The 13,251-nt window shown below is 44.6% G+C and overlaps 2 protein-coding genes across 6 annotated transcripts in view; one reads left to right on the forward strand and one right to left on the reverse strand.

Annotated features, from left to right (window-relative positions):
* LOC111146300 (SP110 nuclear body protein) overlaps positions 1-6,933 on the reverse strand; it is a 35,744-nt gene extending 28,811 nt beyond the window's left edge. The window contains exons 1-4 of the mRNA XM_022501832.1: positions 6,827-6,933; positions 3,899-4,046; positions 2,141-2,309; positions 45-299 (exon numbers count right to left, since the gene is read on the reverse strand). Of these exons, the coding sequence (XP_022357540.1) occupies positions 45-299; positions 2,141-2,309; positions 3,899-4,045 (571 nt within the window). The 5' untranslated portion in view covers position 4,046; positions 6,827-6,933. The remainder of the gene's footprint in view (positions 1-44; positions 300-2,140; positions 2,310-3,898; positions 4,047-6,826) is intronic.
* Positions 6,934-7,001: 68 nt separating this feature from the next.
* LOC111146010 (SP140 nuclear body protein) overlaps positions 7,002-13,251 on the forward strand; it is a 72,649-nt gene continuing 66,399 nt past the window's right edge. For all 5 annotated transcript variants that reach the window (XM_022501411.1, XM_022501712.1, XM_022501564.1 and 2 more), the window contains exons 1-3: positions 7,002-7,080; positions 8,961-9,088; positions 11,446-11,609. In XM_022501411.1, coding sequence (XP_022357119.1) covers positions 11,551-11,609 — 59 coding nt within the window. In that variant the 5' untranslated portion in view covers positions 7,002-7,080; positions 8,961-9,088; positions 11,446-11,550. The remainder of the gene's footprint in view (positions 7,081-8,960; positions 9,089-11,445; positions 11,610-13,251) is intronic.

Genomic DNA, 13,251 nt, shown 5'->3' on the forward strand with positions numbered 1-13,251 from the left:
CTAGGCCAGGGAGGCACAGGTGTCAGACAAAGTCTTTCCCTCACCTGGAAGGATCCTTCCTTCCTGGGTAGCTCTGGGGAGAGCCACAGCAGGGTCAGAAGGGCTGGATGGTTCACCCACGATCTCAGCTCTATGCTGTGCTGATGAACTGGGTTCAGTGACACTGGGTGAAGGGGGCTGGTGGCTCTGGAGCGGGGGCAGTGGCAGCAGCGTCTGGAGGGAGCATCCTTCTGCTGGGTTGGCTGGAGCTTCGAGGAGGGTCAGCACAGCTCTGTTGCATCCTCCGTAGGCAATGACAACTGGGATCGGTGAAGGAACACACATCAACGCCCTGGCTACTCAGAATTATTAGGGAATTTCTTTGTACAGGACTTCCAAAGAGTTGGGGGCATGGGGTGATTCATCCTCCCTCAGGTGTGTAGAACCCATTCATGACCAGCATCTTCTGTTTGTGGCCCCTTTCTATTTATGTGTTTGATTTGGGCATTAGGCCTCTGGTCTAATACCGAAGTCATTTCCCACATAAAGCTGAGTTTCACTTTGAACTCAAAGATTTAATTTTCTTCAGTTTTTCTTTAATTTTGGTTTCAGAATTTAGACAATTTTGTATACTGTTATAATTTTAATACATGTCCCTGTTTTAATAAATAAACACATCACACCTCCCTGTAGCAAATAAGATAAAATGTAAATTCCTTCACATGGTGCATCCTTTCTACTCTGGTTTATGCTCATTTCTGCAGAACAAGCCTCGTGATCCCTGCCTCACACCCTATGGTGGGCCACACCAACTTTCCACCCCATCCTCAATACTCTAGGCCCTTGGCTTTCTGTATGTGATTCCTTCAATTGCCAGGTTTCTCTTATGATTCTTCTCCATCATTTATTTCAGGAGTTAAGTTGTCTCAACCAGTGAACAGAAAAAAGAATTAAGGTGGGATTTTGGAGAGGGGCCTAGAACAAAAGCTTAGAGTTGCAGATCCAGAAAGATGCGTGAGCTTGGCTAGGTTGAGGGGAGCACTGCAGGGTGTGGTGCCTCTGGCTTTCAGACTGACTTAGCATGGTTTCTGAGAACTCAGTCCTCCTCATGCCATCCCGATGATGCCAAGAGCATGGACTCAAGTGCACCTGGGTTGACAGGGAAGGGCACTTTTCTTTTTTGCTGCCCCTTTAGCTCAAGGAGTCATTTCTTCTTTGGGGGAGGAACCTCTTGCTGTTAACAGTGGTGATCCCACTAATAAAATGTTACAATCCAGGGTGGCCTGTTGGTCCTCTTCCTGTTGTTCTCAGCTAAGTGAACCATGCGCTTTAGGCCTTAAGCCTAAAGTGATCATGTCACCTCTTCCTCTTGCCCTGGCCTCCTCCTTCCCATCCCTGTCCTTGCTCTTTCTCCTGCTCTTTATCTATACAGCTTGTTCTTGTTCCCAGTGTGCATCACGTTCTGCTTCCTTCTTCTACCCTCTCTCTGACTTCAGCTCCCTCTCCTCTCCTCCAGGTTTACACTCTGCCTTCCACCTGTCCTTATTTAAAAGGGGATTGAAATCTCAGGCCCTGGTGCCAGGAACCCCAAGTGGGACAGCTGGCTCTGCTCTTAGCAGACAAGTAACTTTGGGAAACTTATTCTGAGCTTTAATTTCTTCATATGTCAGATGGGGATAATAACGGCTTCTTCATATGTCAGATGGGGATAATAATGGGATAATAATAAAGATGATATGAGGTAATCATATAGAGGGCTTGGGACAATGCCTGGTACATAGTAAGTACTGAAAAAAAAAAGATAATTACTGTCCATCCCTATTCATTTCTCTTCCCCTCTGGCTCTCCTCATCCTTCTGCCAGACTAAGTCTCTGGAACTGCATTTCCCTAGAGACTCCCCAGTGGGGTAAACTGGACAACTTTCCCCCACATTATAGAACAGATAAGACAGAAATGTGTCTTCTAGAAATTCATCTTAGAGAGCTGGGGCCAGAGGCTGCTCTTCCTGGTGCACCCGTGACAGAGTACGCTCCCTATCTCTCCAAAGAACCCGGCACTATAAGTGTATAATTCCAGGGGGCTGAAAGCCAACCCAAACTTTGACCATAGCAGCTTCTGGCATGCTTTTATAGCCCAAAAGATATTCAAGAAGCCTCGTACCTCTTCTGAAGCCCTTGAGAATAGTTGTCAGACTGGGATATTCATGCAGGTTAATTCGGCTGAACAACGTCTTCAGAATCGACAGACTGAAGGTCTTTTCCAGGTGGGTGAGGATGTTGTACACTACTCTGGGTACGGGGACCTGATTTCTACAGGCTTCCAAGGATTCCTTAAAAAATGGAGTTGAGGATTATTATAAATGATTATAAAACAGAATGGAAGTTTATTACACATTTATGGTTTTCTGAGTTGTAGGAATGGTATTCTGTTCTGTTAAGAAGGAATTTAGCACAAATGCATGGTTAAACTCTAAGATAGAAAAGTTACAGTTCCACATGTTTACTTTTAGAACTTCACATACATTTGGATTGTTAGTCATAGGAATAAATAAGTTTTAAAATAAGTTTGCTTTGTGAACCTTATTTTAGGTACATTTGAGGGAAGAGAGAAATTTTAGGGAAGGAAAAGGGGAGTCGAGGCTGCTACTGCATCATTAATTCTCCAAGGCTCTGAGCAGAACTCTGTAGCAATGGATCAAGATGTTGGTCACAAGGGGGCAATTCTGCAATTGCTTGTTAGCCTCTGTTCTATCTCTTGGACTTGGGATAGCCTGAATGGGTTCATCCAGAGAACTCCTCTTCAGGAGAAGCTGGCCAAAAGGAGAAACATGGCAGGAAAATTAACAACATAACACTGAGCACCTACTAGACTAGTCCTTGGGTAGAAAGCAATGGATAAGATAAACATGGTGCTACCCATGCTGAGCGAGGGACACTGTCAGGTGGAGAAGATAGGTATTAAATAATAAACAAATTAAAGAAATGCCCAGTTGCTATTGAGAAAATTGTTATGAAAAGAAAGCATAGATTTCTTGGAGAAATCAATTGGATGAGTGGGTTGAGGAAGCCTCTCTGAGTAGTGACATCTGGGCTGTGATGTGAAGAGGGGTTGGAACCAACCAGGCCGAGACTGGGAGAAGATCGTTCAACCACTGATGCACTTCCCTGGGCCTGGTGCTCAGGAAATGCATTAAGAAAACCCCCAAATTATAAAAGAATGCCCTTTTGGTCTGCATAGTCATATCTTCCAATGCCTGCCTTGCTTCACATCTGAATGGATTGTGCTCAACAAGCTCTTAGGAACTGGGAGGGTGCCCTTTGTGGGTTGAATGGTGTCACTCCTCCAAAAAGACACGTCCATCTGAACCCTATAAATGTGACCTTATTTGCAAAAAGGGTCTTTGCAGATGTAATTAAATTAGGATCTTGAGATGAGATTACCCTGGACTAGAGTGGGCTCTAAATCACAATGACCAATGTCCTTGTAAAAGGAGAGAAGGAGAAAAGACAAGGATAGGAAAAGGTCATGTAGAGCCTGATGTGGAGATTGAAACCACGATTATAGGTGATTTTTCTATAGGCCCAGGAACACAAAGGTTGCTGGTACCACTAGAAGGCAGGAGAGTTAGGGAACGGGTGCTCCCTCAGAACCTCCAGAAGGAACCAACTCTGCCAACACCTTGATTTTGTACTTCTGGTTTCCAAAACTGTGAGATAATACATTTCTCTTGTTTCGAATAACCTTGGTCGAGGTCATTTGTATGGCAGGCCCTGTGACCCCATCTTTCCCTGACAATGAGCCTTTGGGAATAGGTCTTTTGAGCTCCAGAAGCCCTAGGAGTTTGGGGCTTGTAACTTCAGTGATGGGGGCTCCTTGGTGAGGCTGGGCTGACATGGGAAAGCAGGCAGCATGACTCACCCTGTACATTGTCTCTGTGATGAAGGAGTTGTCTCGGAAGCCTTCAAGGAAGGGAAATGGCTTGTATATGGCATAGGCAGTTTCCAGCTTCTGGTATATGAAGTGCTGGAGAAGAGCCTCTTCCAAGGCCCTGGTCATGGTGAGCATCCTATGAAAGAGGCATGAGAAGAGAAGAAAGACTCTGGGAATTCGGGGAGCTGCTCTCTGCACTCAGTAGCCATCTTCAGACGAGCATCCTGGTCCCAAAGGCAGCCCTGAGCAGTCTGCAAAGCAAAATGCCTGCCTCAAAGGCTCATGGGCATAGGAGGCAATAACAACATCCAGCGACCGTGGAGATGGAAAGCAACCAAGAATATGATGGCGAAATCCCAAAGGGGCTGCTGGTAAACATAAAACAGATTTCAAATAGCCAATATCTATTGAGTACTTTCTATGTGCCAAACTTTGTTCTAAGGGTTTCGCGTGCACTAGCTTATTTGAGCTTCACAAAACACTTGCAAGATGGTTACTGTGATTGTACCCATTATATTGTGAAGGACACTGAGACATAGAGGTGTTTACTATCTTGCCCTAAATCATATGACTTGGAAGTGGTAGAAAGTAAACAAATTCCAACTTTTTGCTTCTAGGTTTATGGTCATAAGTTCTATCGTCCATGGCTACATTGAAAGGAGTTAAGATTGCCTGAGCAGTCACTTAAGGCAAACACTAACAAAGCTCGTAAAGAGGGACCACCCGGTAATGAGTAGAAAGACGAAAACCTGATAATATGTAGAAACTTTAGTAACCCACCTATAATCTTTGACACAAAAGCAAGACAAACATAAACAGATGTGAAAGACGTGAAAGACATGATTAGTAAAGGCAATGTAACTGATTTATTATATGTATCAATTTCATATCTCAGAACAGACATGGGCTTTTCCCATGCTCATGCGACATTTATAAAAATTAGCTATGATAGGCCAGGAGAAAATATTCATGTTATAATAGGTAGCAAACTTACAGATGACATTCCTGACAAATTGTCAAGAAGAGTACTAACAAAAAAACTCAACCACCCAGAGATTTTTTTTTTTAAAACAAAACAGAGATTCCAACTTTCCAACTTCATTTTGTGTATGATTGAAAGTTAAACTGTAAGTAATGACTGTTCCAGGGTTAATACCAGTGGTAGACAGAGCATCCCTGCTCTCTCTACTCATTCCCACATCCTGTAAGTTTGACAGGAAAAAAGAAACATATCGTAAAAATAGGATAATCCATAACAGTCCTGAGAAAGAAAAGACACCATGGGAGATCTATAATTGTGAAGAAATCCTGGAAGACTGAGAACAGGTGGAAGGGAGATCTAGAATCCCTGATACAGACAGAATCCATCCAATGGGGAAGGATACTTCAAAGATCAACACAGAGTAAGAGAAAGCCAGAATGAACAGGTGGTAAGAAGAGGAAGTGGCCCTGGGGTTACATTTAGGATGATTAATTATACTACAGCATTCAGAACATAATATCCACTAGGTTCCTTTTTCTTCGTCTCTTATGATTCTCAAGAATGGAAGCAAGGCACAGAGAGGTTAAGTAACTAGCCTAAGGTTGGTAAAACAGAGCTTGTCTGACTAAAGCCCCATTTTTTTTAAACATATGTATATATTTTTAAAGATTGTATTTATTTGACACAGAGATCACAAGTAGGTAGAGAGATAGGCAGAGAGAGAGGGGGAAGCAGGCTTCCCGCTGAGCAGAGAGCCCAATGGGGGGGGGCTCAATCCCAGGACTCTGAGATCACGACCTGAGCCGAAGGCAGAGGCTTAACCTACTGAGCCATCCAGGCGACCCTAAGCCCCATTTTTTACTAGTGCATGATACTGGGTCTTGTATGCAAGTGTTCAGATTTTTATCATGTAAAGCAGTCTTAAAAACGAATAAGCAATAGATAAACATCCACATAGAAAAAAAGCAAAAGGCATAAACAGGCAAGTAAGTCAAGTGTGCAATAAATATATAAAAACATGGCAATTCACTAGTAGTTGGGACAGTACAAAAGAAGACAATGTAATAATTTTTTTATAAAGATTTTATTTATTTGTCAGAGAGAGAGAGAGAGCGAGAGAGAGAGCGTGCGCACAAGCAGGGGGAGCAGCAGGCAAAGCAGGCAGAGGGAGAAGCAGGCTCCCTGCTGAGCAAGGATCCCAATGCCAGATTTGATCCCAGGACCCCGGGATCATGACCTGAGCAGAAAGCAGATGCTTAATCACTGAAACACCCAGGCATCCTGAAAACTAAATAATGTTTGCCTATTAAATTTTTCCATATAAAGAATAAAAGCAATAATCACAAATGCTCCTGGTGAAAATGTAAACAGGTCCAAATGTTCGGGAGGCTAATTTAGCCATCAGGGTCAGATGCTCTAAAGCATGTATTCATTGAGTTCCAAATTCCATTTCCAGGAATTTATTTCAAGGAACCAATCATAAATGTACTTAAGAAAAATATATAAAAAGTTCATGAAACACTAGAGAGGAAATTAAATGTTTTCTCTTTATTATCTCTTTCCCACCAACTACCTCTAGTCACTTGCACGATGAATAATAAATAAGTTGCCCATTTGGGGCAGAGTGCAAATCACAGAACACGAAGAGGAGAGTAGAGAGCAAATCTTGGTTCCATCCACAACAACAGGCTAGAATTTAGGAAAAAAAGTGTTGAGCTGTGTCTCTGCTCCCCCACTACTCCCACGTCTGTCCCCCTTTTTCAGAGTCTCTGGTTAAATCCCACTTTGCTCTCTATGTTTGGAAGACAATATTTTACAAAGAGAGAGGCTCACAGTTTGAGTCGTTGGTTCTATCCTGTAGCTGCTGCTGGAAATCAGCTCTCCGAACCCAATCACCAAACATGAAGAATAAAGCAGCCAAGACAAAAACCCACCCGGATGCTGGGTCTGCCAACCTGCTCTGCTCCTTTCCCGGTCCAGGGTCTGGGCGAGGAATCACTCCTGGAAGAGTGAGGGAGAAAGAGAGAACAGCAGGGGGATGCCAGGGGTGAAACAGGAAGTCTGTACTTGGCCACATGCAGTGAGGGCCAGGCTTCCGGAGAAAAGAAAAGTGAAAGTATTTGGAGCAGATCGTGCAGGAAGCTGAAGACAGTGCTTGCTGCCTTCCTCCATCACCGTCCAGACACTTGTGAGGTTCTCGGGGGCATTTGGGGGAGGTGGGGAGTGCTGCCATCTGGATCAGCCTGGGGAGGGCTGGGCAGGAGGGAGGAGGCATTAGGGTCCAGCCCCAGGGGCCATGGGAGGGAGCTGGGAATCTACAATCTGTATGCTTCCCTACCCACTTCTATTTCCCCAGGACTTGTTCTCCTTCTGTAATTTTGGGGGTATGAAAATGTTTCCAAACTGAAGTATGGTGATGGTTATACAACTGAATAAATTTACTAGAAACCATCAAAGTTCAAAAAACAAATGGAAACCAAAGGGGAGGGGAGGTAATTCAGAAATGCCCATAATTTGTCAGGATAAAATTATTGTCTGAGAAAGTTGAGATAAAAGGGAACCTGAATATAATCTGAAATCATGGGACGCCTGGGTGGCTCAGTGGGTTAAAGCCTCTGCCTTCGGCTCGGGTCATGATCTCAGGGTCCTGGGATCGAGCCCCGCATTGGGCTTTCTGCTTGCCAGGGAGCCTGCTTCCCCATCTCTCTCTCTGCCTGCCTCTCTGCCTACTTGTGATCCCTGTCTGTCAAATAAATAAATAAAAATCTTTAAAATAAAAAAAAATAATCTGAAATCATGTAAAGGTAGGGAGACTTCTGGGCAGGAAAGTGACCAGGGGCCAGGCAGACATTTGGGAGCAGGGGATGTGAGGAAGCCAGGTCTAAGAGCTGGGACCAGGAGAAGACTCCAGACAGCCGCTTCAGGGAAGGCAGAATACCCCCTCCAAACACCCTTTAAAGATTCCTTATGTACATTGGCATGCAAGGTCTGTGAGAACACAGAAATCTGTTTAACTTTATTTAAATCAATAATTCTCAAATGTTCTCTACCCATGAGCTCCCCTTACCAGGACACCCATACTCCTCATGGGGGGAAAAAAAGGGAGAAACGGTTCTGGGGTCTAAGAAATCTTGAAACCAGGGCTCACAGGCTCAAGTGAGAGCCCTTCCGTGCTTGTTATGGAGGCACCAGCAACCCAGGCATATTCTAGAGCAACAGGCCCAGCCCTGGGGCTGGCAGGTCAGCACTGTAAGGATGACAGAAGCATAGGAGACTCAGGAAGCCCGTGGTAATAGAGGGAGCCCCAGGACACAATGTGGTGCTCACGGCTGAGAGGGTCCTGCGGTGCTCGGTAGCATACAGCACTGGGTGGTGCAGGGGTGTGGGCAGCGAGAGGGAATCAGACCATTTTGTACAATTGTCACACTTCATTTACCTGAAGCCCTCCACTTACCCTAGAAAATCCCCTCATGGACATTGGACATCCCAGCCTGGAACCAAGAATCCCATCCTTTAGACCCCCCCAGAGATAGATAAGGCAAAGGGGGGGGGGGAAGCAGATGAGGAAACAACGCCAGATCAGACGGAAATGATTAAACTAGAAAAAGATGTGAATAAAGATGAAAGATGTTTTTATCTAAGCCATGCATGCTTGAGAATACAGTACTAATGAGAAAAGTTGAGCTATTTATTTCAGTGATAAATGTTCTGAGAATTTACTAAAATTATGCATAATTCCTTTTTAGCTCAATTTTACTGAGGCATAAAAATGCATTCATCTTAAGTGTCTGTTTAGCTCGATGAGTTTTAACAATGTAATCATAATTACAATTAAAATATAAATCATTTCCTTCACTCCAGGAAGTTTCCTCATACCCTTTGCAAATAACCTCCTCCCCAAAAACCGCATCAGTCAGTCACTGATGTGCTTCCTGTTATTGCAGATTCTTTTTGCAGGTATCAAAGTTTTGCAGAAATGAAAAAATACAGTATGTACATTTTGATATATGGCTTCTTGGGGTCGTCATGATGCTCTTGAGATTGAGGGTCAATATTATTCCTCTTCAGCAGGTGTGCTGGCCAGCTCTCTTTCATCCTGTCTGATCACCACGATGTCACCAATGTAACTGATTGGTGTGATGTTCTGTGGGATGTCCAGGTGATCCAGATCTCTTCTATTTTATGACAAAGGACAGGTGAGTTAATATAACCCTGAGACAAAACTGTAAATGAGTGTGCTTATGTGTCATGCAGGAACTAAAACTCTTTCCGACCCTCCTTTCTAACCAGAATGGAAAGAACATATTGCCAAATCGGTGGCCACATACCATGGATCTGAGGTCCGTGGAATGACCTGGGCTTAGGATCTTACTGCCCAGACTGCTTATTTTCTTATCTCAGTCCTTGGTCATCCTGTAAATTCTGGGAGTTACCCAACATACATCTAAGAAGTTGATTTTCTGCCTGAGTTAGCCAGTGTCAGTTTTGATTACTCATACCCCAAAACTCCAACTGACTAAAAGTTGGTATCAGAATGAATTGTGGGCAACGAGTCTTCACAGAAGTATGCTTAGTCTGAGCCTGGTTATCTTACCTGTCTAGACACAAATGGAGTGAACATCCCATTAGTGTTCAAAGATGGAGTCTGGTAGATTTTGGCAAGGAGCAAGGTAGCATATTAACTTCTAGCACTGGATTGTGATTAGGACTACACAATTCTAAGTGCCAGATCTTAGCACACTTAACAAGATGGAGAGGAATTTTTCAGTTATAAAGAAAGCATTGACTGGCCTTCAGAGGTTCCCACCTATTTGGCCTAAATCTGGAGACAGGACAGAGGCCAGAATCTTCTTATCTCACGGGTCATAGGGAAGAAAAAAGAAAACAACTCTACCCTGTGTTAGGAACCAGGGACTATCTGATGGACATAGATGGTTTTGGTCCAGGATCTGTTATCTCAGGGAGATTGGTTCTCTAGTGAACATAGAGAAAAACAAGATAGAGGGAGATACAAGCTAAAATTCCTGTCTGTTGTTATCTGGGCTAATGCAGGATACCGCAAACTAGGGCTTTCTTGTAAACTCAATGGGAGTACCCCGAGGAATGCCAAAGACCTTGTGTTTCTAAGCAAAAGAAGCTGGTACATTTATGTCATTGTCCAGTTGAGCGGTGGCCTGGGTCTGCCTGTTGCTTAAGGGCAAGAAGAGGAGAGAAAGGAGACACTGCAGTGGGTTCTCATAGTCTGTGCCAGGCCTTGCCTGGGCCACTCAGCTCAGCTTCACAGCTCCTTTGACCCACAAAGTGAGAGAGAGAGAGAGAGAAGGGACGGGCAGCAGGTGGCTGCAGGCGGTCCCATGTGTGTGCAGCACCTGCTAAGCTTGTAGGCCCCACCCACGGGTAAGGATGTCCTCATCAATATTCCAGAATATGGAATCTGTCCCACCCGGATGGATGTTCACTTCTTTGGAGGAAAGAAAGAGCTGAAGTGTGCAGAAGGGTAGAAGTCTCTGGCCCTCTACACTTTGCAAACAGATCTGTGCAAATTTCTAGCACAGTTATAATGAGCCAGAAGAAGCAGAATTCAGTGGAACATACTTTAGAAACATCCTGCTTTGCTTCTGGTCCCCCAGGCCTCACCTGCTTTGGCCCACTGTGCTGATAGAGGCCCTGGACTCTACAGATGCCTTGGCTCCCATTTGCCTGTCTTGGATCCATTGTCCTACCAGGATTTCTAGTCCTCCAGTTTTGTTTATTTTATTTGTGCTTTGCTCCTGTTTCTTTATCTTCCAACTTTATGCTGATACAGTGTGGTTTTGTAAGTGGCTTCAAATCCTTTACAGAATGAAAGGCTGGCTACGTGTGAAAAAATTACATACAAACATGGATGTGATGCCCTTGGTAGCTAGCATCACGTCGTCCTTTAAGGTCTAGGTAATGTCAGTACCAAACCCTTTCCCCATCCCTTGGGAAGCCTGTCACCCCGACTTCAGTGATGAGTTGAAGCTCAGTTTTTCTCATCACCCTGGATGCATCTGTAAAGTGCCTGTGTATTTAAGAAAACTTAGAATGGCACACCAGGCCTCTCTGCTCAAACTTGGAACTTCCCTCTGGTTGCAGGAGTCGGGAGTTTTCTCTGGCCTCTGGCTGCTTTCCGGCAATTTGAGGAACATCTTTCCCATCTTATAATGCTGTTCTGGTTCAGGCTGAGTACCATGCCAGGCCAGTCCACCATTTCAGAGAAGATCTGAAATGTCTGGCTTTCCTTCTTTTTTCTCACGACCACCTGAACAGAGAGAGGCTGGGGCAAACATGGGGTTCATTTCCTGCCCCCATATACTATGCCCCCTCACCACGAACAACCTGGATCTATTTGCGTGAAATCAACCTGTTCTCCTTCCTTTGCACAAACAGTGACCTGTCTGCCGTGGAAACCTAGCTGGCCTTGCCCCTCGTCCCCAGGGCTGAGAACTGCCTTAGAAATTGGGCACGGAGGGGGATGTCGTGTCGGTGCAGTCACATCACGCTGTTCAGCGATTTCACTTTTACCCTTTAGGTGCCACACTTGAGAGATCAATCAATTGGTAGACATTCTCCTCAGAGCTCCACGGAGGCACAAAGGGAGTAAACGTCTGCTTAAGGCTGATCCTGCGCTAGCTCCATGACCCAGTGGGGCTGGCAGTGGAAGATGGCGAGTGGAGGCAGCCAGCTCAGCCGCAGGTCAGTCCTCACCTCCTGTCCTTGATTCCTATCTCCCGTAAGGTTGGCGTCTACATTGGTTATTTCTGTCTTCCCAGACTCATTCCACAGGTATATGACAGAAAAAGATTCCACTTAAATCAATAATGGGCAGATCAGATTTCTTAAATCACAGCAGATTAGCTGCTGGGGAAACTTGGGGCCACCTTGACTCATGTCACCCTTTTATTTTTTTGCAAAAGTCATGCAGCTGGACTGACATGGGTGGAACTGATCCTCCTGAGGCCTCACTGCGGGGTTCCATGACTCCCATGCCCTACAAATCTTCTCATTGCTCCCACATCTCCTTTCTCCCTATCCCAATCCCCCAAAGACAACTCTGCCCAGAAAAGTTTCTTTTAGAAAAAGTAACATTGAAATTGGATGCCTGTTATGAAACTTCTGGTTTCTGGGTAGCCGGGAGATAGTTCTGCTCAGAGATCATCTAAGCAGGGCCCCTAAACACCAACTAGTTAGGGGAAGTGAAAGCAGATCCGATATTGACAAAGGCAACCAGGTAGGGAGGGAGACATTGCTTTATCTGTTCCGGGGTGTTACACATTTGACTAGGGAAGGAGGGAATTTGTCTTCTAAAAATACAAGATAAAGACATCAACACATTCTTGTTAGAAATTAAAGTAATGTAGAAGGGTATGGAAACCCCTCTAACCCAACTCCAGTGCTGGCCATACCCCAGAAAGTCACCCACCGTTGCAGAAAAGCCAGGTAAGTCCTCAGCACCCAGCACCCTCCCTCCTGGAAGCCAAGGATGCAGCCCACAGCTGCTCCTTCACCTGGTCTGGAGAGATGGGAGATGAGCATGCTTGAGTCCAGCCAGTCCTTGGCCTCCAGGCAGGGAAAAGAAGGCACTGAGAAGTGAGGGTGGGGTAACGCTGACCTCATAAAATGAGTTGGGGTGTGATGCCTCTTCTTCTATTTTCTGGCAGAGATTGGAGGGAACTGGTATTATTTTATTCTTTAAATGTTCCATAGAATTCGCTCTTGATACCACCTGGGTCTGGTGCTTTTCTTTTTTGGAGATCTTTTTTTTTTTAAGATTTTATTTATTTATTTGTTTGTTTGAGAGAGAGAGAGAGAGCCCATGCGTGTGTGCACACACAACCATGAGTGGGGTGGGGTTGGGGAGGAGGGCACAGGGAGAGGGAGAGAGAGAATCACAAGCAGACTTCAGGCTGAACAAGGAGTCTGATGCTGCCTTGATCCCACATACTGAGATCATGATTTTAGCCTAACTCAAGAGTCAAGTGCTCATCCAACTAAGCCACCCAGACACCCCTTTTGGAGGTCTGTTAATCATCGATCCAATTCTTTTAGTAGATATAGGTTATTCAGGTGATTGTTTCTGCTTGTGTGAACTTTGTTAGTTTGTGTATGTTAAGGAATTTGTCTGTTTCATCTTCTACCAAATTCTTCATCGTAGAGTTTTCCATGGTATTATTTCTCTGCTATCTTTTTAACATCCATGGGATTAATAGTGATGATCCCTCTTTCATTTCTGATATTAGTAATGTCTATCTTCTCTCTTTGTTAGCTTTTCTAGAGGTCTATCAATTTTATTGATTTTCCCCCCAAAATCAGCTTTGACTTCATTGATATTCTCCAT

Source organism: Enhydra lutris, unplaced genomic scaffold (assembly GCF_002288905.1).
Source record: "Enhydra lutris kenyoni isolate GAN:26980312 unplaced genomic scaffold, ASM228890v2 scaffoldscaffold1, whole genome shotgun sequence".
In the NCBI taxonomy this organism is placed as follows: Eukaryota; Metazoa; Chordata; class Mammalia; order Carnivora; family Mustelidae; genus Enhydra; species Enhydra lutris.